At 38.0% G+C, this 27,853-nt stretch overlaps 1 protein-coding gene across 2 annotated transcripts in view; it reads left to right on the top strand.

The window, feature by feature from the left end:
* Positions 1–27,853, top strand: part of LOC114658374 (dihydropyrimidine dehydrogenase [NADP(+)]-like) — a 1,245,381-nt gene that overhangs the window by 215,775 nt on the left and 1,001,753 nt on the right. Inside the window, exon 3 of one of the 2 annotated variants that reach the window (XM_028810459.2) lies at positions 24,298–24,380. The exons of the other annotated variant lie outside the window; for it this stretch is intronic. Coding sequence (XP_028666292.2) covers positions 24,298–24,380 — 83 coding nt within the window. The remainder of the gene's footprint in view (positions 1–24,297; positions 24,381–27,853) is intronic. 2 annotated transcript variants of the gene reach the window in all.

The raw sequence follows: 27,853 nt of genomic DNA, 5'->3' as shown, positions 1-27,853 counted from the left end.
AGGAAAGACCGGTGTGCTTACTGTGTCTAAAAATGTTGGCAGCGGACAGCATGAAGCCAAATAAATTAAGGCGTCACTTAAAGACATTACACCCTAATCACGCTGATAAGCCGCTTGAGTTTTTTCAGCGAAAACGTGTTGAATATTGCCAGCAATCATCCCGCTTTCTGACTGCTACTTCAGTAAACCAGCGAGCGTTGTTGGCATCATATAAGGTGGCGTACCAAATTGCTCAGTGCAAAAAACCCCACACCATAGCAAAAGAGCTGATACTGCCTGCAGTATTAGACATGGTCTCTGTCATGCTGGATGATGCAAGTGCTGCAAAAATAAAAACTATCCCTCTGTCAAATGACACTGTTGCTAGACATATAAATGACATTGCTGACGATCTTAAAGAACAGCTGGTAGAAAAACTCAAAGATAAACGTTTTGCCTTACAATTTGATGAAGCAATTGACAGCAACAAAGACTGTTTGTTTATTGCTTATGTACGTTTTGAAATGACAAATTCCCTGTGTGAGGATCTACTTTTTTGTAAATATGTCAGAGACAGAGCCACAGCCGAAGAGCTATTCAAAATGCTAGACTGCTTCCTGACTGAGAATGGGCTAAAGTGGGAGAACTGCATTGGTGTTTGCAGTGATGGTGCACAGACCATGGCAGGGATGAGAAAAGGACTTCGGACTCTCATAAAGAAGGCTTCACCTAATGCTGAGTGGACACACTGGATTTTACATAGAGAGGCACTGGCATGAAGGCACCTTTCCTCTGAATTAAGTGAGGTTATGACTGACATTGTAGGAGCAGTCAATTTAATAAAGACCAGACCACTAAAAACAAGAGTTTTCTCTGCTATCTGTGAGGAGATGGGAGCTGAACATCAAGCTGTGCTGTTTCACAGTGAAGCAAGGTGGCTGTCACAAGGAAAAATGTTATCCCGAGTTTTTGAGCTCAGAGAAGAGATAAGAATGTTTTTGGAGCAGGAGCACAAGTATGAAGTTGCAAGAAAGTTTAGTGATGAGAACTTTCTGATGAAACTTGCTTACCTGAGTGACATATTTGGAAAGCTCAATGAACTAAATCTACAGCTTCAAGGGAAAAATCAACACCTCCCTCAGGTCACAGACAAGATCAACTCTTTCACTCGAAAGCTTGCAATGTGGGGCAGGCGACTTGATGAAGGAAATACTGTGTCATTTGAGAACTTGCAGGAATTTGTTGACACTACTGACTATGATGTCACCTCAGTGATTCCATATTTTAAGCAGCATATTTCATCACTGATGGGATTCTTTACAAAGTACTTCCCTAAAAACAGTTCCCAGTATGACTGGGTGAGAGATCCTTTTAATGCACCAGCTCCAACTGGTTTTAGCCTTGCAGAGAAGGAGCAGTTCATAGAAATCACATCTGACTCCATATTGAGACTAAGTTTCACATCCCAGACACTGAGTGAATTCTGGCTGAATGTGGAGAAGCAATATCCACTCTTAGGACAAAGAGCTGTGCACATTCTTCTTCCATTTGCAACTTCTTACTTGTGTGAGACTGGCTTCTCTGCTGTTGCTGCTCTGAAAAGCAAATACAGGTCCCGGCTACACATTGAGAAGGAGCTGAGAGTTGCTGTGTCCTGCTTCAAACCCTGCTTCGAAAAGCTGTGCATTGCAAAACGTGCTCATTGTAGCCATTAATCCAGACATCATCTCTGATTAAAAAATCAGCTCAAATTATTTTATATATTTTTGTTTTGCAGGTTAAAGTTTTTTTAATATTGTGCTCCTGAGTAAATGTTGGTGATCAGTTTGAATGCATTATTATTTATTGATTTTATGTATTTTTTTTCAGTATCATATGGTTTGACATGGTCAATCAAAAAATGTTTATAGTTTAATTAAGGATTTAATTTTTTTTGAATTTAGAATGCACTTTAAATCTTTTCTGTTACATTTAATAAAGCTATTCTTTGTTGTAAATTGGTCCATATTTCTTTCTTTTTTTATTCTCTTATACATTAATAAGGATACAGTGTTATGCAGAGGTGTACTTATAACAATTTTATAGACAAATGATACTAGAGATGTTTTCTTCTTCCTAGGGGGTGCATGACAGAAAATAATTGAGAAACACTGCATTAAGATAAGATAACATTATGCACACACTTGTGTGTTTGCCTTTCTGCTTACTAAACCCATGAATTGTCAGCCATACAATGCCCACTAGGCAGCTGGCGCTTCACCCAGCTAAGGTACACTCTTGCTCATATAGCACTGTTTCACCCAAGACTAATAATAATAATAATAATTCTTTGCATTTATATAGCGCTTTTCTCACTACTCAAAGCGCTTAGCAATTGCAGGTTAAGGGCCTTGCTCAAGGGCCCAACAGAGCAGAGTCCCTTTTGGCATTTTATGGGATTTGAACCGGCAACCTTACAATTGCCAGTGCAGATCCCTAGCCTCAGAGTCACCACATACAAACTATCTATCTATCTACCTACCTACATGGCAGAGATCCCTACTGAAAACCTTGATCCTCAGATTTTCAGGTTTTTGAGTGAACTGTCACCACGTTGATGGACCAACCACAAATAAGTTGAACATTTCAATCTATGATGGTATCAGCCTGCACTTGGTATGTCCTAACTTTGGAAAAAAATAGAGGTTTTCAGCAATAAACTTCTCACTACTACACTATGTGGACAACACATACTAAGGATGTCTCCTTTAACCTCTACTGACCTAGAACTAAGTAAAGAGCTCTTATTTCCCATGTGAGAAACGACAGGCAGAATGTCAGTGAAGGCAAACTGTTATTTTATTTAGTAGAATTTGAGTGTAATAGAATAAGCAAAAGCATAGACAGAAGTACTGCATAAAGGATACAAAATGGACTCTTGTAGCTACAGAAGTTGTGAGATGGTGTGCCCTGTCTCTCAGCCCATATATATGGCAGCACACGTTTTAGTTACATTGCCTCTCTAGAGGCAAACTCATGTTATTCTCAAATTAAAAAGAAGGTTTTCTATGTAGGGTGTTGTCTTGTTTATATCTCCTATCTATGATGCATACCCATCTTGTGAGTGCTGAGACATGCTTACTTGCTATCTTTACTCTAAATAAAACTTTAAATACTCAGTAATTACACAATTTGAATGGATTTCTCATTAAACCTTTTCATAAAAAATAAAACAATTGTTATACCTTAACCAAATCAAACAAGAATGCTAAAACAAAGTCCAATTGCTAAATCTAAACCAAGAAAGAATATTCCACTAATGTCTGTCTAGCATTTTAGCATATAGCCAATGTCATGTCTCCTGTTGGTACACCTCCACCATCAGAATGGCACAGAAGAAATTTAAACATTATTCAGTTCCAAATTTGGAAACAAACATTTTCATCTACATATCACTTACTATTAGGTATTTGAGGACAAAGCAGATACATTTTTCATAATCCCTGTAGAGAGTAAGTTGAATTGTTTAATAAGTTACAATTTGAGAATATAAGAAGATGAGGAAAATAATTAAAAAAAAAAAAATCGGTAGTGGTGTTCCCCTAGACTTTCTCGTATACTCAGATATGGGGATGGATATTTGAGGAATAAACCACAAGACAATGATTTTATTTTTATTTTATGTACATTAAAGAACCATCAAAAACAAATCAAGTCAAATTAATAACATATTGAACAATTATTATAAAAGTAAAGCTGAATAAATCGGACTCTGCAGCTGCATGAAAAAAAGGTAAAGTACCACTTCCGGTTAGCAGAAACAGCCCAAAAGTTGATAGAAATTCACATTTTCTACCTAATACTTGTATGCAAAATTTGGTTGACCTAAGTGAAAGTGTACTCATGTTATCATGTTTACACACACACACTCACACAAACAGACAGACACACAGACATAATTCTAAAAAATGGTATTTTCTGACTGTGGGAGGTCTAACACATTGAGATTTATCAAAATCTCGAAATGGAATTTGTGAAGGATTCCAATACTTTCCATATACTTCGTATGTGAGAAAGTCAGGGAGGTCTAATACGTTGAGATTCATCAAAATCTCGACAATGAATCTTTGGACGATTACAATACTTTCCCTTATACTTCATATACGAGAAAGTAAAAAGTAGTTGAATTTCTCTGCCAGTCCCTCTATTTTTATATTCGCTTAACCAGGTCAGACTGAGGGAGCTGGTAACTACTAGTATCATTGAGCTCAAGATGTTAACCATCACTAGGCTTCCTGTCCACCATAGGCTACGCACACCATCGCACACACACACACTTACTGATTTTGGACCAATTGGATTTGACAGATAACCTCACAGGCCCATCTTTGAGATATAGAAATAAAAATCATAGTACCCAACAGAAAACTCACTCATGGGACGAGAGAATGTGTAAAATCCACAGAGGCTATGCCAGATGTTGAATATCTGGAGCTGTCTGGCGGATATGCTAAACACTGTGCTAAAAATTCTCCCAACTGCCTAGTTTTAATTTCTGTTGCTGCAATTTTTGGAGTATAATCTTTTAAACTTTGAAGAACAAGGTGTCTCCTTGTTAATTACAGGTGGCCAGTCAGACATGACAATAGACAATGAACAGCACAAATAGGAATAACTGTGCAATGCAGTCAAGTTTGTGGTCAGCTGTACACTGAAATGGCAAAGACAGTTAAAAATGGTCCTCTGCCAGTATGGTGATTGCCTGGACCATACAATGCTCTCTATTTTATAGAGAGTACACTGCAATTAACACAATAAAACCCTGAATAACATGTTTGTTTTTTTCAGCTATTGTTATAAAATACAACAATTTGAACTTTTACAAGTGGCACTGTTCCCTGTTCAGGGGCTGACATTCTTGTAATCCTAAATGTAGGTGTTCTGTGGTCTGCTTTGAGGTGTAACTTTAGATGGATAGAAGTTTTGCTGTTCACCTAAGGCCCCTGTCACACTAATGAATTTAAGAGCAGAGAACCTGTCGCACTTAATGACTACAATGGCTCGATCTCATTATCTTGAGGATGTCAGATTACAGAACTAAGAATTGCAGGGAATGATAAATTGCACAACTCCCTTGCAATGCTTGGCACAGATTCACAGTGCAATAAGAAATTTGAAAGCATCACAAGGTTGACACAGCCTGGTAACCAATCAATGAGGAGCACAACAAAATAAGAACTGGTGCACCATGCAAAAGTAAATAGACAACATGAAGAACAACCACATTGTAGCCACTGTTGTCACCAATGTCCATGCTTTCTTTAATAATAGAAAAAGCAAAGAAGAGGATGCATAGCAATACCTGGAAGACACCACATCTGGGTGCTCATTGGATGTCAGCTCTTGCAGAGAAAGGAACCTGCCCCTATGACCTGCAACAAAATCAAACCTGTTTGGTAGTGTTGTGACTAGTCGCAAAGTGGTATGACTTAGTTCTTGGAGATGTAGCACTACACCGCTGGTGGTCATGGGCCATGCAGTGTGATGAGGGTTTAAGCTGATTTTAAATAAATAAATAAGGCATAACCATGCCTAGACGTACATAAATGTGTGCCCTTTACTCTTTCATATGTTAAAAGATTAGAAAAAGCATTTTGCTGGGACTCTTCAAGGTCAGTAAAACATCTTATTTGGATTTTCTAGTTTCTTGCTACTGATTAACGCACTTTTGTTTTATCTTCTACTGAGGGTGTTTTTTGCATTTTTTGATTTTTGGTTTGCATTTTCACTTTTTGTTGACATTTTTGATTTTCGTTGATGTTTTAGCTTTCAGAGCCACTGCCCCATGTAGTTCATCTTTATATACTCAGGGTTTAATCTACTTACTTCAAATTTCGTTTATTGGAATAAAACTGAGAAAGTCCTGCAATGATATGGCTTTCAGGTTTGGTTTCTGCTTTGTAACTGATGTGGTCAGAATAGGTTTCAGATTCCAAGGACTCTGTAATGGGAAAATGGTTTAGAAAATGTATGAATATCTAAATAACCACGCCCTGCAGACGTCATGCAGTTAGACACACAGATGCAGGAGGTTTTTTTTTTGGCTTATATTATGTTAATTGTGTTTGTTTTATTCTTTCAACCAACTTTTTAGTGAATAATTTTGTCTGAATGGGCAAAAGGCATGTCAATATTTGTGCATTTTGAGAAAAAAATTGGAGCACCAATTATATGAACTCTTAAAAAATATTTTTATTTTTTGTTTTAATTTTAAGGCTGTATGACATGGCTGCACAAAAATGAATCTATAGGTGAAAGGGTTGTTTTTAAATAAATATAAAGCACACATTTCATTAGGCGGGTGCTCCGGTTTCCTCCCACAGTCCAAAGACATGCAGGTTAGGTGCATTGGCGATCCTAAATTGTCCCTACTGTGGGTGTGTGTGTGCGTGTGCCCTGAGGTGGGCTGGCGCCCTGCCTGGGATTTGTTCCTGCATTGTGCCCTGTGCTGGCTGGGATTGGCTCCAGCAGGCCCCCCGTGACCCTATGTTAGGATATAGCGGGTTGGAAAATGACTGACTGACATTTCATTAGATGGAGCCGTAGGAAGTATTCAATAGGGTAGGGAGGAACAAGTAATTAGGGTAAAGAATAATAAAGAAAGGCCTTTTTCCAAAGCACATTTCATGCTGTGTTATTCAGAGTGCAACATAACACTGCTTTTTATTCATTCTCAGCTGCCTGTACTTTATGTTGAGGAGCACATTAATCCGAATTACTACTAAGAACAAAAAATTCACTTAAATTTCTTCATGGTGTCTCATTAAACAGATTATCATAAGTCGCTTAAGTGTGTCCAGTACTAATAGGTATCAGATGTTTTGACATCTCTAGTGTTGTTTATGTCCGTAAAAATAAGGAAAATCTCCTTAAACCTTTTATCAGAGATGGAAAAAATACAATGTCACTATGTGAAACTACTCATATTAATACCACTTACATGGAATGAAGAACATAAATCTCATAAGAACTTTTAATCCTTGTATATTATAATTCTGTGACAAGGTCATAGGCTTAATATATGCAATTCACAATAGGAGTTGAAGGATCACTGTAGCAACTGTTATTAGCATTATTACCACATAATGATAAGCCTTTTAGAATATCCCATTAAGGAACTTTTAACAAAAATGTAATTTGTATTTACCCTGATGTTCTTAGGAATAATGTGCTTTCTTCCCCTCAAGACCCACCAGCAAAGTAACTCTAACACATATTAAATACCTCTATTAGGTCCTCCCTGCGTGGAGTTTGCATGTTCTCCCCGTGTCTGCGTGGGTTTCCTCCAGGCGCTCCGGTTTCCTCCCACAGTCCAAAGACATACAGGTTAGGTGGGTTGGCGATTCTAAATTGGCCCTAGTGTGTGCTTGGTGTATGGGTGTGTTTGTGTGTGTCCTGTGGTGGGTTGGCACCTGCCTTGTGCCCTGTGTTGGCTGGGATTGGCTCCAGCAGACCCCCGTGACCCAGTGTTCGGATTCAGCGGGTTGGAAAATGGACGGATGGATGGATGGAAAATCATCACTTGCATTCATATTTTCCCAGGTATCTGAGAGTAGAGAGAGTCAGTAGGTGTTACCCAATTAAACAATAAAAGCCAAGAAAGATTAATGTTCTAATTGTTAGATACATGGATATATTGTAAAATATGGAGAAAGTCAACAACTATAAAGGTTTGGGGCTCCAGCTGGAAGTCCCAATTTATTGCATTTTTACACAAAAGAATATGCAAGAAAATTCCTAGTTGAGAAAAATTAGATTTGCAAGGTGGGTTTGTACTGCCTAAGCAACACAAGCTGTTCTGGTCCAATGATGCCTGATGTTGGGAGTCTGCATGCTTTTAATCCTGTTGGCTAGTCAAGGTGGAATTTGACACGGCGTGAAGGTAATGCCAGGCTTATTCCAGTTGGTGTTTCTTCATTCTTGAGAGGTAAACAGAAACTGCATGAACTCCTTTAGTACACCCGGAAAACAGTCTGCGTAAAGGACTCACCATTACAGCATTTATGACAGCACACAAGCATTTCCTCTTATCAGTTTGAAGTTGCATTGTGGCAACCGTCTTTTCTGCTGGCATGAACTCCAACTGTGTGCCACCCTGTTTGGTACTTGTGAGTATCCCTTATCCTGTAGGACAGCTCCAGATTAAGAGAGCACAGATTTCCAGAGCCAGTGTGCTTTGCCGATAAGTGACACTGATTATATGCGACTTTTACTTCTCATTCACTGCTTCCTGTCTTTCTTCACGTTTCATGACTTATAGCTGGTTAACATTGTAAAGTCCTACTTACTAACCTGCACTATTTGCCTTTGGGGAGTCCACACAGCAGCCTTATGCAGCTTCTTCAGGCTGAGACTGATCAGGCCATAAGAGCTACCTCATTTCCAGGTGCTCCAAGAGTAAATGCCATTATTCCAGTGCCATATGAAGTTCCCCTTGTTGTCCCTTGCATCACAATAGCAGTTATTTTTCATTATTATTAGTGTTGTTCTTATCGTTCATCTTGTGTGCCCAGAGGTAACACTACTAGGAACTGCAGACTCCTATCCACTTATGTGTCAACATCATAAGCTCCTACACCACACTAAAGTCCAAGTTCTAGGAGAGTTAATAGTAACTGTCCAGCTGGCATTTTACATTTATAGGATTATTGTTATCACTTTATCTAACAATTGAAACAGCTTGCTCAATCTATTTAAATACAGACTTTTTAAGGGGAAAAAACAGTCACCAGAATAAAATTAACATTCTGTGACTTGTCTTTTGGCAGTAATCATGTAAATTAGATGTTGATAAAAAATTTGTGTGTTTTCACTATTATTAAAAATAAAACGTGACCTGCTGTGCTGCTCCTGACCCTGTATACATGCGAATTAGCTTCCCTGTATATTACCACCACAAGTCTAGTATTCTAATCAGCAGCCAAGAAAATGCTTTAGGGAGACAAACAGTATCTATATGGATAACACCACTTGCCTCCCAGTATTATTATATTAGCTTCACATATTTTATGTATGAAGCTGTTAGATATTTGATGGTGTAATGCTGCTGTAAGTTTAATAGCTTTGACTTAAAGATACATGCCGAAGGTTATTGAGGTTTCAGGATTTATACATGTGATTATTTTAATACCCACAACATTTCCATGTGAAATGAGAGTCTTGATAAAATGCATGCACCTTCATATTTTTACATTTTAAACAATCTCCATAAGGCAGAAATAGACCCCAGTGATATAAAAGAGAAACACGTGTCAACATAGTTACAGGGTGAATATTAAGTAATTTCATCATGTCTGTGCACCGTTACAATACAAATTTAGGACAAGGGAACATGACCATTTATTAAGATTGTAATAAAGACTGGGGAATTCTAATGACCACTATTTATTTTTCCTCTTTTAATAGTATCGCCATAGGAATTCAAACATTTTCTGAAGGGTGTCTAGCACATATAAAGAATGTATAATCTTATACTAGCATTTGTTGCTATGAAAATACAATTAAAGAAGCAATAAATTTTGTCTACCATGGAGTAATGCGTCTCTTTAATTCGCTAATGCAGGGACCACTTTAAAGCTGCTGTTAAGCTAATCAGCTTATCAGAGGCATATGAATAATAAGCCCTCTAGTGGCAGCCAGTAGTAAAATTTGTATAGTGGCTTTGTAGTTCGTTAACATGCCTTCCAGTGGTATGCATACATATATTCTCAAACTGCTCATTATACCTTACTTAGCACACCTCAATGACTATACAATTAAACTAAAAAGACAAAAGAAGAACCATGGCTGAGATATAACCCCATGTTTCTATTGTAATTGGCCAAGGTTCTTTCTAACGCCAAATTGCATTTAAAAAGATTAAAGGAATGTTCCACCCAAAAATAATTTTGTATGTTACTTACCCCATATAGTTTTTTATCTCATCTCTCTGTTATAAAAAAAAAATCTTGAGAGGGAGATGAGGGAGTCGAGACGTGATCTTCTTGGAAGACACTTTGACGTCACGTGAGACAAGGCAGTGAGACAAAAGGACAGCTGCTGTACAGGCTTTTAAAAGATTGTCGCTCCGCGCAACATGCAGATCACGCAGCACGGCACAAGCAGCAGCAGCTGCTGTACAGGCTTTTAAATGAACGACGCGCAGCATGACATACAGATCACACAGCACGGCACTAGCAAGCCCCATTGATAACTCATTCACTACAGCTGTTATTACTGGCAAATATCAAGAAATAAAAAATGAATGAAATGAAAATAATGTCTTAAATTGTATATCCGGTTAACCAAACCCGGGGGTTGGCGAACGAAGCGAGCAAGGAGCAGAGCCCCCTAGTATTTCAAATAATAGAAAACAATGAGAAACTAAGTAAAAAAGTCGATGTAAAAAATCTCATATTACTCGTAACGCATAGCCCACATGTCTATTACATTTACATTTACGTGTATTTGTTTATCAGACACGTTTATCCAAAACAACTTATAAAAGAGGTCAATGTAATGGAGTAAACATCAGTCTAAAGGATTGTTTAGGAAACACATATTACAAGGGTACAAATTAAAGCGAAATACAATTCCTGGGTTACAAAACCTAACAGCTAATTTCAGTTAGACAGAAATTCACCAAACAAGAAAGTCTTTAAACGCTTCTTAAACACATTAAGGAGTCAATATTTCAAATGAAGGTGGGCGGCTTGTTCCAGCAGCCAGGAGCTATACATGAAAAGAGTCTGGATTGAGATTTGATGCCACTCACCAGATGCCATTCATCAGCAGACTTGACTAGTCGAGGGGGAGCATCGCACCTCAGAAATATCTCCATATCTATAGGTGCTGACCCATTGGCTACTTTGTAGGTAAGCATCAAGGATTCAAGCTTAACATGAGCCACTACAGGAAGCCAGAGTAGTGATTTGAAGAGAGGAGTAAAATGTGCCCATCTCGGCTGATTGAACTTCAAACATGTTGCTGCGTTTTGAATCCTTGGCAGAGGCTTGGTGACACATGCCAAGACCCTTGCTGGCTAAGAGCTGCAGTAGTCCAGTCATGATGAGACCAAATCGTGGACCAGGAACTGTGCTGTATATTTTGTTAAATATGGTCTGATCTTGTGGATATCGTATAGATTGAATCTTCAAGACTGAGATCCTCTTGCTGAAGGATAGATGGTCATTGATCACCCCCTCATTATCCAGTTGTATGCTCAAAACGTGTAAAGAGCATCCATTTTTTGCTAAAATATTATGAACTGTTACTTCTGGGAAAGGCAGCATCCATTGTAAACAGAAAAGGCGTATTCCCGTTAACCTGTACTTTTGAATTGAAGACTCACCTCTCCTCTGATTTGTTGGTCAAGAGTGCTGTGATGAGATTTTTTTACCTTTCTTTTTTTCCATGGACATATTTCACATCGTTTGCCATTTTTCATCTTTGGTTACAATTAGCTTGTGTAATATAATAAACATTTCTTTTCCATTCTACATTAAAAATGTGAGATTAAAAAATAATCTCATTACTACTAACCATATGGAGTAAGGGTGGCATGGTGGCGCAGTGGGTAGCACTGCTGCCTTGCAGTTAGGAGATCTGGGGACCTGGGTTCGCTTCCCGGGTCCTCCCTGCGTGGAGTTTGCATGTTATCCCCGTGTCTGCGTGGGTTTCCTCCGGGTGCTCCGGTTTCCTCCCAAAGACATGCAGGTTAGGTGGATTGGCGATTCTAAATTGGCCCTAGTGTGTGCTTGGTTTGTGTGTGTCCTGTGGTGGGTTGGCACCCTGCCCGGGATTGGTTCCTGCCTTGTGTTGGCTGGGATTGGCTCCAGCAGACCCCTGTGTTCGGATTCAGCGGGTTGGAAAATGGATGGATATGGAGTAAGAAGCATACAGTATAAAAATAATTTTGGGATGTTGTATTGCTTTAAAAAATGGATGGAACACACTAGCCTAGAATTTAATCATCCAAATTCAGCCCTTGGGAAGCCCTGTGGCAGGCAGGAATTTTGTCCAACCAATTCAACAATCACGGCATGAGTTGTAATTTTAATCAGTCTCCTTGTTTACTGAACTGTCCCTTTTTTATTCTCATACTGTAAGAAATTCTGAAATATCCATATTGTTGCTAAAACTTTAATTGTTTCCTTGGTTATTTTCTTTAAATGTACCTTTCCTCTGTAGTGTTTGCTTCTCCAAATGTTCCCAACACTGAATGCTAAAGATGAACAGTTACAGCAAAAGAAACATAAACATTTAAAGCTATGACAAACAATATAAATGTTTATGAATTTCTTAGAAATATTTGTAGACCAGATAACAAAATAATGAGATCAGTTAAAAGTGTGAGAATGACACACTAATTGTGAATTTGGTTGGAATGAAAACCTGCAGCCTTATAGAAACCATCCATCCATCCATCCATATTCCAACCCGCTGAATCCGAACACAGGGTCACGGGGGTCTGCTGGAGCCAATCCCAGCCAACACAGGGCACAAGGCAGGGAACCAATCCTGGGCAGGGTGCCAACCCACCGCAGGACACACACAAACACACCCACACACCATGCATACACTAGGGCCAATTTAGAATCGCCAATCCACCTAACCAGCATGTCTTTGGACTGTGGGAGGAAACCGGAGTGCCCGGAGGAAACCCACGCAGACACGGGGAGAACATACAAACTCCACGCAGGGAGGGCCCGGGAAGCGAACCCGGGTCCCCAGGTCTCCCAACTGCGAGGCAGCAGCGCTACCCACTGCGCCACCGTGCCGCCCCCCCTTATAGAAACCCCAGGAGTGAACTCTAAGTCACTGCTCTAGGAAATCTACTATCTGAGGCTAGGTTACTTTAGAAATATGATTAATTTATTAATGGATTCACCTTTTTTTGGTGCTATGATATGTTTTCTGAAACCAAATCTCTTGTAGAAGGTAAAATTCTTATTATTGCCTTGTCTAAATTTTTGTATTTTTGTTAAACATAGCATGTGGATCTACTGAAGGAAGTTGAGGCTTTAATTACATTTTAAAGTAACGGATAAGAATAAAACAAATTGAACTTATCTTTAATTTAATATGTTTGTTTAAATTGTTCTAAACATACATACATTCCTAAGTTTGCTCTCCTTAATTTATTCTTGGCACGCGTCATGTATGCATGTCCAGTGTTGAAACAGTTTGATGAGGTCTTGTGTTGCAGCTGCCCTGATATCCTAGGCTTGGAAATCTCTGTCTGGTCAGCTGTCTTGCTGATCCTCTGTGCAAGTAAATTGTGTAAGGTTAAGCTGGGCTTTATGTAGGTCAAGCTTGTACCCCTGATAACAAGTAACATCAAATCACCTCATGTGAGCTAAGAGGCAACTATCAATAACATGACAGAGAAGCGGACTTCTTGTGGTGGGGGAGCTTCTTTAATATCTGGCTGTCCTTGTGATGCACTCAATCCTGGACTGATCCCATCCTACTCAAATGACATTGCGAATTTAGGTTGGTAATTAATGCACTACATTATGCATTGTTGATCTAGGTTTAAGTATTTACATTTATATTAAAACTAGATTGAATTGGTCAAGGTAAATGTCTTTTCATTCCTGTAAGGTAAATTCTTGTAATGATATAAATTAAGAATATACTGTATGTCCTGTTGTCATTTTAAACAATTATTTTTTTATTTACTATGTATAAAAATGCCTTATTATTAGAGGTTATAGGAAAAGATGAAAAAATATTGCAGTATTTTTTTCTTGCATTATCTTTATTTTTTCTTGTTAACACAAAAGAAAATGTTTATATTTCTATACACTGTACTTTTAAAAGTGTGATGTTAGTTAGTTAGTTTAGTTTAAACTTGCCTCACATACTCAGTACATAAAAGTTTATACATTGTATACCAGCCCCAAAGTAGGCTGCTGAACATGTGGCTCCCTACTTGATGTACTTGAATACATTTTGGAACAAATGCCCAATGGGTGTTGTTTGGCCTTATGATGAAGCTAGCCAGCCCACTGTCTGATCAAGGAACTAATACAAGTTTAATTACTGAATAATTCTTTTATATTGGGAATATGAATATCTATGTGAGATTTCTGTAGTACTAGGGTGTTGTACCGTGTTAGCCATTATGAATGTAGTGAGAAGTCAAGCAAAATTACACTTTTTATTAGCTAACTAAAAAGATTACAATATGCAAGCTTTCAAGGCAACTCAGGCCCCTTCTTCAGGCAAGATGTAATCAATTACATTTTACATTATCAATTATATCTTGGCTGAAGAAGGGGCCTGAACTGCCTCGAAAGCTTGCATATTGTAATCTTTTTAGTTAGCCAATTAAAAGTGTAATTTTGCTTGACTTCTGACTATATGAGATTTCCTAATTCCAAAAATATCATACGGCCACCCCAGCAACAAAAAAACACCATTTGGTGTACAGTAATCCCTCACTTATCGCGGGAGATAGGTTCCAAGGCCGACCGCGATAACTGAATTTCCGCGAAGTAGGGACACCATATTTATTTAATTATTTAACGTGTATTTGGATGTTTTTAAACCCTCCCTGTATTGTTTACAACCCACCCTTTACTCTATTAATAACAGGGACAACTGCTAAGCAATATGAAATCGGTAGATAAGTTTACACTTACTGTATAGCGAAGTACACGTAGCTATATATGACGTGATGATGGTGATGAATACGCTGCGCAGTAAAAATGATGACGATGAAGGTGATGATGACTTTTACTGCGCAGCCGATGACTGTATTTAACGTCTCTTCAGACGGCGATGCCATTTCCTGGGGCACCTCCTCCACGGTTTCCGAAGGTGTATCCGTAGTAGTAGTAGTAGTAGGAACTGGCTCTTTTTTGCGAGGCTGCAAAAACATTGTGATCGGCAGTTGCTGCCGCTGCTTCTTTTTCCGGTCGAAGAGCAGCTTGTAGGCGGTCGTGACGTCGTCGACATTGTTGCAAAGATTCCTAAAGCAGATTCCATCCAGACTACTGCCTTATCACGTCCACTTGCAACTCGTTTTGCGCCCTGGTTAAAGGACACTGCGGCCGTAGATCTTATATGCTTTTCCTCCTTTTTAAATAAAAAGAATCGTGGACTCATTGATGCTGTAATGGTGTCCTGCAGCGGTGTAGCTGTTCCCTTCCTTCAACATATCCAAAACTTTTACCTTTTCTGGAATCATTTGCATCTTCTGTTGGTGCTTGGACACGGCCCCTGAAGCAGGAGCACGTTAATGCTGAATGAGTGAGATGAGACTTCCTGGTTAATGCAGCACTCCGTCGCTGAGCCAATCAGCAGCACACAGGAACTTAACTGCGTGCTCTGATTGGGTAGCTTCTCAGCCATCCGCCAATAGCATCTCTTGTATGAAATCAACTGGGCAAACCAACTGAGGAAGCAAGTACCAGAAGTAAAAAAACCCATTGTTCGCAGAAACCCGCGAAGCAGCGAAAAATCCGCATTATATATTTAGATATGCTTACATATAAAATCCACGAAGTCGTGAATCTGCGAAAAGTGAACCGCGAAGTAGCGAGGGATTACTGTAATATTGTAACAAATCCCTTTTTAATATGCAGTCACAAATATGATGAGAAGGGGAAGAGAGACCTCCAAAATACCCACAAAACAGGCCAGTGCCTAAATCACACAGTCCCCCAACTACCACCTGTAAGGTTTGTCCACCACTACGTTAATTTAGAATCATCAACTAACTTAACGCCCAAATCATTAGTAAGAAAACCTGAGTATGTGGAGGAAATCCTCAAGCAGACACTTTGTCATAATAAAAACTCCACATCGGCAGTGTCTCTGTGCAAGATTTGAACTTGGAACACATTTTCTGCATTTTTTTTTTATTGTTTTCTAAAAAGACCTACACCTTTTTAAAATTTTTTAGATATATTTTATTATTGTCACTTTCAGAAAACAAGCTAAAATAGTGAATTGCACATTGACATACTGTGCAACCAGCAGAAAAATGTAAGAAAATTATGAACTTCTGAACACAATCATAATAACACTTAACTTACAAGGGCTACTTCAGCTAAGGAAAGGAGCAGGAAGTGTTGGTGAGGTAGGAAGTCAGGTATGGCATTGAATCGCATTCTGCGGGGATGTATGGAGAGCGAACTGAAGCATATTCAAGTACAAAGGAAAAAAGGCAAGTTAGAAAGGGTATGCATGGTGTAACATTCAAGTGCGTTCAAGGATTTGCTTGTGCTTAGAATATTTTAAATTTTCGTTTAGATATTTTATCAAATAGCTAATTGTTACATTTTTGCTTATTAAATATTTTTGTAATAGTGACTCGTATTCAAAAATAACAATGTTAATAGAATGCAATTACATGTGCTAGTAGAGTACATAAAATGTAGTACAGTATCACGTGGTTAAAACGTGTAGACTTGTGATGGCTGAAACAGCCTTCATAGGTGCTAAGGTTCCATCTGAAGTGATGCCAAGATTGATATACTGTTGTTAGTTGTTGGTTATGAGTTGTGAGTCTATGGCTAATTGTAGTTCATATTTCTTATATATAAACATGTTTTTAAAGAGCAGTCTGTTTTTACAGGGCACATCAGCCACAAGTCACTGTCCATGTGTTAAATTTTAAACTATACAAAATAAAGAAGTTGAAGTAACTTACAGTATCTCAAGTTAAATTTGAAACAGTAAGCTAATCCATAGTTGAAGTTGCTCAGAATACTTCTCTGTTCTCTGCTCAGGAATACTCCATCCAAAAATCATAATTTTTAGAGTTACTTACCCCATGTAGTTTGGAGCAATGGCCATGAAAAATGTTTAATCTTGTGTTTACACGAAGAAATTACAAACCAAATATTTAAAGTGGGGCGGCACGGTGGCACAGTGGGTAGCGCTGCTGTCTCGCAGTTAGGAAACCTGGGTTCACTTCCTGGGTCCTCCCTGCATGGAGTTTGCATGTTCTCCCCGTGTCTGCGTGAGTTTCCTCCGGGTACTCCGGTTTCCTCCCACAGTCCAAAGACATGCAGGTTAGGTGCATTGGCAATCCTAAATTGTCCCTAGTGGGTGTGTGTGTGTGTGTGTCCTGTGGTGGGTTGGCGCCCTGCCCGGGATTAGTTCCTGTCTTGTGCCCTATGTTGGCTGGGATTGGCTCCAGCAGACCCCCGTGACCCTGTAGTTAGGATATAGTGGGTTGGATAATGGATGGATGGATATTTAAAGTGAACATAATCCAGGGTTGACCACCACTGAACAATGGAAAATTATGTGAAAACATTCATGAAAAAAATATAAATTCTCATGTTGCATAATCCACATGGTCACTATCCAGTCCTATGCTCAGAATATGCAACATGTGTGCATTTTTTGCTAAAATACTATTAAAACTTACTTCCTGGAAACACGCGACAAGCGATAAACGGGAAAAGCGTACTTTCCGACAACACAGTGCAATTGAATTGAAGATCTGCCTCTCTCCCTCATTTATTAGTCATGAATCCTGTCTTTATTTATTTATTTTATTGAATTTATTAAAAGCAAGCAACATTCAATACAAATAAGTCAACCTTAACAAAACTGAATCCCGTCTTTAAATCAAATACGGATTATGCGACACGAGTTATGTTTTTTTTTTTCTTTTTTCCATGGTCATTTTTCACGTTTTTTTGCCATTGTCTAGAGTTGGTTACTACAGGGTCCTGTTCAATTCGAGTCTTTGAAATGCAAATTCTTTTTGCAAACATGGCTTTAAAAATTTTTCATGGCCACCACTACAAACTACTTGAGTAAGTACTGTATCATTTATAAGTATAGCATTATTTTTTGAGTAGAGTTTTCCTTTAAGGTAGGCAAGTTTAAAAATTTGGAGTTGTTTTCAAACCGTGACCCTCACCAGGAAAAGCAGATGAGAAGATTAGATTATGATGAGTTGTTTTCAGTGGGAGTTTCTGAAAAAAAAAAAAAAATGATACATCACACTCTATTCAAGATATATCAACTTGGTAGGTAAATTTCCTTGAAGAATAAATATGCCAAATCACAAGAACATTGTTCCATTGGGAGTTGAGTTGTTTCTTGCAGAAAGACAGACACAATGACAACAGTGGGCGCTTTTCACGTCATAGATTAACGCAACTAAAACCAGTAGTGGGTGTCAAAACAACATGGTAACTGTTAATAAGTAATCCATGGTTTGAAAAGGGTGAATAACCCCATTTAAGCAGAATGAGGTAGCTTTTTATACTTTCTAAATCTTTTCTATAGTGAGAGATCATTAAACATATAGTAGGGCATCACAGTATTCAGCCCATAAGAACATGCAGGAATGAATGAATGTACACATCTTCCAATAAGAAAAGAGGTGGCCATTATCTCAACTGACCTCTATTATGTGGAGGAGATAGCAGATGCTTTCATGTAATTAACATGAGCCTCCAACTTCAAGGCCGTAGCTAAATTCTTAACTTTCTCGCTTTAGTACTAATATTATATTGACTGATGAGCAAATGATTTTTCCGCCAACGAATTTCTATAAATACTTACCTATTGGTTAGAAACAGTTTTATGTTAAAATATTACTAGAAAAGTCTGGCTGTGTCTAAAATGGGTTGTTTTGCTTTTAAGTAGAGATATTTATTTCTTTAATTGTAATTGCACAGGCATAAGGGGGTGTGAGTGGTATTTATTTATTTAAGAGGAAATCTGAAATGCCACAGATTGAAAATTTCAGTAATAATACAGCAATTTTGATTCCGTCTCTAAAAGTAAAGAGTCTGTTATGTTTGTCCAGATGGGACATAACGATAAATTCAAAGGCTGAATTCCTGCAAGCTAATTGGGTAAAATGTAGGAGGACTTGACATTACAAGGTGAATCTTCATACTGGGATGTCTTGTAATATCAGTAATTTACTTATTCAATAACTTTCTCTCTGGGTATCTGATTTATAGTCTTGGCATATAGGTTTATTGATATTTTAAACTAATGAAACCAATTATCTATTTACTCCTCATGAAGTATTAAGGACTAGAATGGGTCAGCTGCAGATTACCTTTGCACAATGGGAGCCAAACTGATTATGGTGCTATTTTGACAGTCGCCTATTGTGAATACAGAGCATAAAGGGAAAAATGTCACACCCTGTCATTCAACAGCTTCAGTAAATGCATAATATTTGCAATTTTATGACATTTGGTAAAAAAAAAATAATAATAGATATTTGTTGATCATATATTTGTGAATAGCATAATTAATACCTTCACCCCAGAATCATCTAACTTTTGTTTATTTATATATTTTGGGACCAGAGCACAGTGGTATGGTCCATCAATTACAATAGTATTTTTAAAAGATTAAATAGTTGTTTTAAGTGAGGAATATATTTTTGAAATTTAGTTTCAATCACGTTTAACAAATGTAACTGCAAATGATGATTTTAAATGTGTAGTTTATTATAAGGTTAAAGTATATATGTTCTGATATGAATACTTCTGTTATTTCTTCCTACTTTAGAATTACTAAAAACATATACATCCCTAACATCAATCTGTTTTCTTGAATTAATTATTTTGGCATCAGTGGTGCAGTAGTTTGAGCTGATGCCTCATGGATCTAGTGCCCTGAATCCCACACCTGGATGTTGTCCTTGTGATGTTTCATCTCACATCCCTAAAAACAAGCAGTTTGGATTAATTGGCCATCTTCTCCCTGTGTGGCTCTGTGCAGAAGTGGGTCCTGTGATGGACAGGTACAGGTTTCAGAACCATCATCCTGAATTAGATGAAGCCAGTTCTGAATAGGATGGAATGGAGTTTGTGTATTTTTTTTTTCTCCATTGCCAACAGTCCATATTTTCTCTTAGCTAAAATGCCTTCTTTACTTTTAATTTAAATGTATTAGTTTTACTGTTCTGTACTCTACCCCTTTGATGTGGGGTTAGAATAAGGTTACTGTCCCTTTCGCTTGTCATAAAAGGTAATTATAGGAGGTTGGCATCATATAGGACATCTGGCCATGAAAAAACATTTGCACCAACAGCCCCCAAAATTTGGAGGGCAACTGGCCAATCTGGATGAACACAGAAAATGGCTGTTTAGGTTCAAAGTTAACTTTATTTGTCATTCAAACCCACACACAGTGGTCCACAGCAGAATTAAATTATGTCACCCTGCCCAATTATGTGCAAGAACAGCAGAAAAGAAAAAAAATTAAAAAGAAATAATAACTAAAGTAGACAAGTATAAACAACAGAGAATGACCATCATACATACTTACATACAGACACTCAACACAACAGAATCCACCACATACATTTTACGTAACAGACAATAACAAGTTAATATTGTACAGAGAAATTAGATATTGTAACAGACTGATTATTATTAAGAGTCTACTGACTTTTGGGACAAAAGTATTATGAAACATGCCATTTCTGTACCGTATACTTCGGAACGACTTGCCAGAGTGCAGAGATGGACAAAAAGTCCATTTTGGGGTGAAAGTGGTCACATGATAATGTTGTTACCCCTATTTATGCTGCATTTTCTGTAGAGTTCCTTAATGGGTCCCAATGATATTCTCAGCTGCTCTGTTCACTCTCTGCTGGCAAATCCAGTCTCAGGCATCACAGCCCTGATACCAGACAGAAATGCAGGTGCTCAATACACTGTCTATGCTGCCTCTGTAGAAAGTGATGAAGCTGGAAGGGCAGGGGTTAACTCTACTCAAAAGCCACAGAAAGTGGAAACACTTCTGTCTTCCCTTGACTAGGGAGGAGGTATGCTCATTTGTTACCTGACACAGTAAGAGAAAGAGGAAGAGACAGAGTTTACTATCATTCTTAAATGTGTATGCATATGTCTACTTTTGCACTCTCTCTGAGGTTTTGTACCCAAGAGACACATGGCTTAAAGGAACACTTCACCTAAAAATATGTTTTATGTTATCCCATGTAGTTTGTAGTGATGGCTGAGAATTTAATTTAACATTATGATTTCATGCAGAATAGAGATAAAAACGTTTAATATAACAGAAGCCAAGAGTGACCAATGCTGTACTACAGCAAAAAATGTGAAACATGTCAGTGGAAAAAATAAAGAAAAAACCTTGCATTACTCGTGTCTCATAATCCGCATATCAGTTATCCAAATGCATATGGATCCATCTCCTCCTCATTCATTGGTCAAGAGTGTTATCTTTAATTGAAAATCTACTGTAAATCCCATGTGACTTGTGTTTCCTGTTTAGAATGTATGCTGATTTTTTCTGTATGCCTCTATTTAAGAAATGAGTAATCCATCCATCCATCCATTATCCAACCCGCTATATCCTAACTACAGGGTCACAGGGGTCTGATGGAGCCAATCCCAGCCAACACAGGGCACAAGGCAGGAAACAAACCCCGGGCAGGGCGCCAGCCCACTACAGAACAAGAGTAATGTTTTTTTTTTTAAAATTATTCCACGGACGTTTTTCACATCATTTGCCGTAGTACAGAATCAGTCAACGCGAGATTCAAAAAATTTCTGTGTCATCACTACAAACTACATGGTTTAAGTAACATATCATAATGTTACTTAACAATGGCAACTGTAAATGTGACTTTTGTAAATGTAGCCTATGATGGACTGACACCTTTTCTAGGATTGGTTCCTTCTGTCCTTCCATACACTGCTTCAGAAATGGAGACCAGGGGCCTCATTTATAAACGGTGTATACGCACAAAAATATTGCATACGCCCGTTTCCACGCTCACTTCAAAATGTATAAAAACTAAACTTGACATAAAGCCACACACATTCTCACGCCAGCTCAATCCCTTACGTACTCAAGTTTCCACTCGGTTTTTCAAACTGGCGGTACCCAGTGTCAAAGCAGTGCTACTGTTCCTGTGTGGTTTCCCTTTCTTTTTTAGATTTCCATCCCAGACACAGCTTTATCAAATACACTGAAATTAACACTAGAATTACCAGAGCCTACGAAAAAACTCGTAAATCCGTCCCACCTTAAATCGCGTCTTAGATCCGTTTGCACCTCTCCGCCAGAGTCCTTTGTCATCTAAATTTGCTGATAAACAAAAGCTACTAGCAGCCAGCTATTCCATCCCCCCACCGACTTAGAACGAATTTCTCCTAGCTCATGGCTTGCCTTGATTTGATTTTCTGGGATTGAAGTGGAGTTTTAGAGTGGAAATAATATAGCGTTATTTGGAATACACGCATTTCATGTGTGTTCCGTTTCTATAGTAGTCTGTGCAAGCACATTTTTAAAACAGAAACGTTTTTCATATTCTAATAGTAAATGACAAAATGTAGGCATAAACTATATAACGTATGAAGCCTGAAGTCCATATATCAAAGAAACACTTTCACAAAAGGTACAAATAAGAGAACACGTGCGCTTTTATTCGAAAATATAACTGCACAAAAAAAAAAAAACCGCGTTAGCATGCCACATTGACATTCTTACTACAATCGCTGCGGTGGCGTAATGGTATCAGCTCCTGACTGGGGATCAGAGGGTGGCGAGTTCGACCCCGCACGGCTCCACTTCGATAAATGAACTGCTCTTATTCTTACAATTTTAGAATAACAACATAAATTTGATTTCAGTCTGTAACAGCCGGTGTAACTTATGATACTGGTAAAGGTTAGCTTTTTTTTTTTTTTTTTAATTCACTTTTCATTCTCGCAGTCACATTCAGAATCAATCCATACAACCCCATCTGACATAAAGACGCGCAATAGGTCTGCAGTGTACCACGATGCATACTACCGCCCCTCCCCCCCCAAAAGGGTTCTGACACACAAATGCTGGCGAAGCTGCCTTCTTCGTATCTCACCGTCACTTGAAATCAGCAGTTCTTTACAGTATTTACTGATTCAAACTGGTGTCACACTAAGGGTGGGTTCCATTCTCCTGCTTGATGCTTCGAGGGTAGGTTTCAGGCCATGGCTACTCTACATTAGAATTAATTCCATCCATCCATCCATTTTCCAACCCGCTGAATCCGAACACAGGGTCACGGGGGTCTGCTGGAGCCAATCCCAGCCAACACAGGGCATAGAATTAATTTGTTTCTAAAAGTTAATAAAGTGTTGGTTTATATTTGTAAATGTGTAGTGCTCTCCTGGAAGTTTTGTATAAGATTAAATTGAATCGAAAGATATTGGATTTATACAAGACTAGCAGTAACAGTATGTATCTATGGGTTTTAAGGTTCAGACTTCTGTATTCCAGAATTAGAAACTTTCAGTGAGGCTGCATTTGTCAAGTTAACTGGCATCTAATACACAGATGTGCTGGATGGTTCAAGGCAGTGCTGTCTCAGCAGCATTTTAAACCTGAGTGTAGGTACTAAATTCCAGAAGAACACTGAAAAGATTCAATCGTGAAGGTAATGAAGAGCCTGAAAAAGCTCTTTCAAGTGCGTTTCGGACAGCATTTTCAGAGTTATTAGATTAAATGTAGGTAGAATTTTTTTTTTTTTTTAGAAACGCATCCACCTGAAAATTCAAAAATTGACTTTTTGCAGTATTTATTTAATCTTTTGTAGCACTATAGAATGCTTTGTAATGATGTTTACTGTGATTCACTGCATAAAATAAAGTTTTGAGCAATTGATAGTCACTTTATACTGATGTTTTTGCAGCATCATCAAATAAGAACATTCATGCACTGGCAGGTTTTACAGCTAAAAGTAGAGCACTTTATTCCCTGATGTATCCAGTGTGTCTCTTGCTTTTACCTAGCAAAAATAAAGCTATTATTATTTTTTTTACATTGACACAAGAACACATTTCCATTGTTGGTGCTTTTATTGAATCCTCACAACACCTGTTCACAAGTCACTGATAGCTGAGCTTTGCTTTCATTACTTTTCTTCAATAAGAAATGAGGTTTTGCAAATAGTTGTTGAACCCATCTTAATAGGTTTGCTCTAATGTAACTAGAGATTTCAAACATTTAAGGATGTTATTTATCTCCCAAGGGGCAGGGGCAGGAGTTGCTGCTTGTGTTAATTGTAAGTCAATATCTGCTGCTTTTTCCCTTTGCTGGACACTTTTCACATTGATAAGAGTATTGCCATGACAACAGCATGGTGATCATAAGAGTGACTTTGTTTTCATAACTTTGTAATGTCAGTTTTGATTAATCATATGCAGTGCACATAATATGTCATTTGCATAAAGATAAGATCTGTTATGTTTGTCCGCGCTACTGTTGCTGAAAGTAAAGCTGAATAATTTGCCTGATCACTGAAATGCTTCTGAAACAAACGGTCCTACCTTTTGTTTATGGCAGGGCTGTGAGGCGCTGGAGAACAATTTTGATGACATCAAACACACGACTCTGAGCGAGCGTGCAGCACTTCGAGAAGCAATGAGGTAAGGCTGGGTCACCATGGCAACAGTCACAGATGTGGTAAAGAAAAAAGTCATTCTTCATTATTGGGGGAACAAATGAGTTTATTGCCACTATTCAGCTCTCCTCTCAGAGGTATTAATTTGTCAGTAGAGAGGCTTCCCTTGGGCTTTTACTTTGGTTCTAAGGCTTCGACAATGCTAAGCCTCGCTGCACATTAAAAAATGTAAATGTTTAATTTGTTGTTTAAAGTGCTTGTGGGGAGCCTGACAAAATATTAGAATACACAAAGATAATGTCCGTGCTCGCATTCACCTTTAACTGTTCGCATTTTGTGCGTATTAATTTTTAATAGGATTCAAATACAAGCAGAACTAACTTGGAATTATGTGAAAATACATTCACAACTTTCTCTTCTTGATATTTTTCTATGAGTTTTCTGTGTACAAGTGTCATCAGAATCGGTCCAACATCTAAAAATATACTTGTTAATGTACAAGTTACTCTTTTTGTCATCTGTTGACTATTATAATAGTGAAAGAGGTCATTTGCTCTCTTGTTTTAACACCCACTTTTCATACAGAAGCTTAAAGCCAACCTTCCACTATAGATTTTTTTTCCATACTTTTTTAATGTAAATTACAACTATAAGAAGAATAGAAGATCTAAAAGGTAGCTTGTGTATGGTGGTGGCGTCTTACAAGTACAAATCAGGTGTACCATTAAAGAGAAGACAAGTGCCATATTTTCTTTCATATGCAGTAATTTAATTAGGCACACACGGTAAGATTAGAAAAATAAAAACATTGATTATGATGAATATATGTGGAAACACCGTGCATGTGCCTTTTCGGTTCTTTGTTCAATTACTGTCTTCATTGAAACATCAGCTGCAGAAGATTTGATGTGTAGATCGCATTGCAAGCAATGATCTAGACATGATCTACTGTAGGCGGGTTTGCCCATCTGAAGTCATGGCTGTGTCTTAATGATAAAGGTATGACTGATATTGCTATGGCTCACGGAAGCTTAGGTGAAAGCCACAGTTTTTATCCTAAATATGTAATTTTAATAATGTAGGTGCTAAAATGTTGACCGTAAAATTCATCTTGGCTCCATTAGTAATTTTATTTTAGTTACCAGCGTTTGCTACATGGAGACCTATGGTGAACACAATAAAATAATTGAGATTCCCAAGAATTAGGCCAGATCACAAGATATTTATAACCAATAATGGCACACTGCACAATAACGTGCAGTGAATTCACTTGACTTGAACATTCATAGTTTTCATCCTCTTTCTTTGTACGTTTAGCATTTGTTTGCTCAGAGGTTAATGCGCGTGCTGCTTCCTGAGCAGCTCTTCTTTTCTCCATCCTAGTGGCCCACTTCTTCTCTTCTTTCGTCGGTATCTTTTCGTGTTAAAACTGATTAAGTCAGTGTTTGTGCTGCAATTACTTAGTATATTTTCTTTAATTTTTCACTTAAGCTGGCACTTAAGTCTTCAATCTGTCCTCAAGAATGATTTAAGATATGAAGAGGTAGGGGAAGTGACTGTGAAGGTGGTAGGGATGAGAACGGCGCTCATACGCATGTGCCGCTGCCGAGAGTTTATTCTACAATAAAATAAAATACAAAAAAAAATAAAAAGAGTAATAACCTTGGAGGTCAATCATCACCCCAAAAGCGGATAGTAGATGTCACGTAGTATATGTGTACCAAATTTCAGGTCAATAGGTCAAACGGTTTGCGAGCTACAGGTGATTATAATCCTGGACAGACAAACAAACAGCCATGGTAGCATATTATATATAAAGATAATGGACTTTTATCAACCAAAATGAATAAATGGGGAGGGAAGAGTCAACAGGAGAAAACCAGAAGTGTACAAGTAATGTCTCTCTGCCATATTTGATCCTTCAATGGGAAGCGTTTACACTGAAAGAATTATGTGTTTTAACTATTTCATAATTACTCCTCAATATCACTCACAAGAGCCCTGTCCTTCCTCAACTACAGTCATTTATATCCTGCAAGGAAGTAGTGATTTTTTTTTTATCTCTGAAGTCAAGGCTCATTCACCAATTAGTGAGGGGGGTGGTTTGGGGGAGATGGGGGTTAAACAAAATTTTTGAATTTCATCAATTGGTTCAATGCTAATAGTTGTTAACTGATAACATGTGTTAATAGACAGTTCATCCTCTTGCTATATATGCAGTTTACTGTAACAAAAAAAATATCTTACTGGACAAAATAGAAGATTAAAAAAAGTGAAAGATTCTAGCTGAATTTATACAGAAAAGATGATTTGGATGAGAATCTGAAATTCAACTTAACAAAATTTACCAGTTCATTTTTGCCTAATGTTTCCTAAATATAATCTAATGATGATCTGAAGTTGACTGTTACTTTTAGCCTGTGAACATAGACTATTTCAATTGTTAAAGATGAGTCTCCAAGGCATAGATGACAGATGCATTAAATGTTGGTGGTACAGGCGACATCCTCTGAGAAAGTGAAGAAAGGAGGTTGTGTTATTCTGCAGCATCAGGCTGTGCATTGGTGACTGTTTCAAAACATCTCACATGAAGGACATGTACTCTGATAAGAAGACAGTCTGTTTTAGCCCGCTAATCATCAAATAATGAGAAGTTTACTGCTGAAAACCTCTATTTTTTCCAAGGTTACGACATACCAAGTGCAGGCTGACACCGTCATAGATTGAAATGTTCAACTTATTAGTGGTTGGTCCATCAACGTTGTGACAGTTCACTCAAAAACCTGAAAATCTGAGGATCAAGGTTCTCAGTAGGGATCTGTGCTATGTAGATAGATAGATAGATAGATAGATAGATAGATAGATAGATAGATAGATAGATAGATAGATAGATAGATAGATAGATAGATAGATAGATAGATAGATAGATAGATAGATAGATAGACACTGGAATGACTAAAAAGGAAGAAAATTAAAAAGAAAGAAAAAAACTTCTGACTTGGCAGTTGGACAGTGCAGCATTATGCAGGTGTATTGCCATTGGTATAAAGAAGCTCCAGTAGCATTTCTTCATACACTTTTGAATAATTTGTTACTAATAGTCCTCCATTTTAGGGTGTCAGAGAGAGGATGTGTAGCATCCAGACTGTGTCCCAAAACTGAGCCTGCCCTTTTAATTAGCTTGTTGCTTTGGTTGGCCTCTCTTCAAGTGGTGATAGCAACCCAGCAAAAAGAAAATCACACTGGCCATCACTTTGTTGTAGAAGATGTGAAGGATGTGATGGACTTCCCACAGTAAAGGAACAAAGTCGGCTAAGAAATAAGATCCTGCTCTGCCCTTTCTTATATAGTTCGTCTGTGTTACAACATATTTACATATTTCTGTTACACAAAATAATTTTTAAAATGTTATGAATTTTTGATTTTTTAAAAAATAATTCAATCTTTTTGACTCATGTTTGAGGGGTAAACAACACTACCGTGATTCTTTTTGATTAA

The sequence above is a fragment of the Erpetoichthys calabaricus genome, chromosome 10 (genome assembly GCF_900747795.2).
Source record: "Erpetoichthys calabaricus chromosome 10, fErpCal1.3, whole genome shotgun sequence".
Classification (NCBI taxonomy): Eukaryota; Metazoa; Chordata; class Cladistia; order Polypteriformes; family Polypteridae; genus Erpetoichthys; species Erpetoichthys calabaricus.
This window is presented reverse-complemented; position numbering and strand designations above follow the sequence as displayed.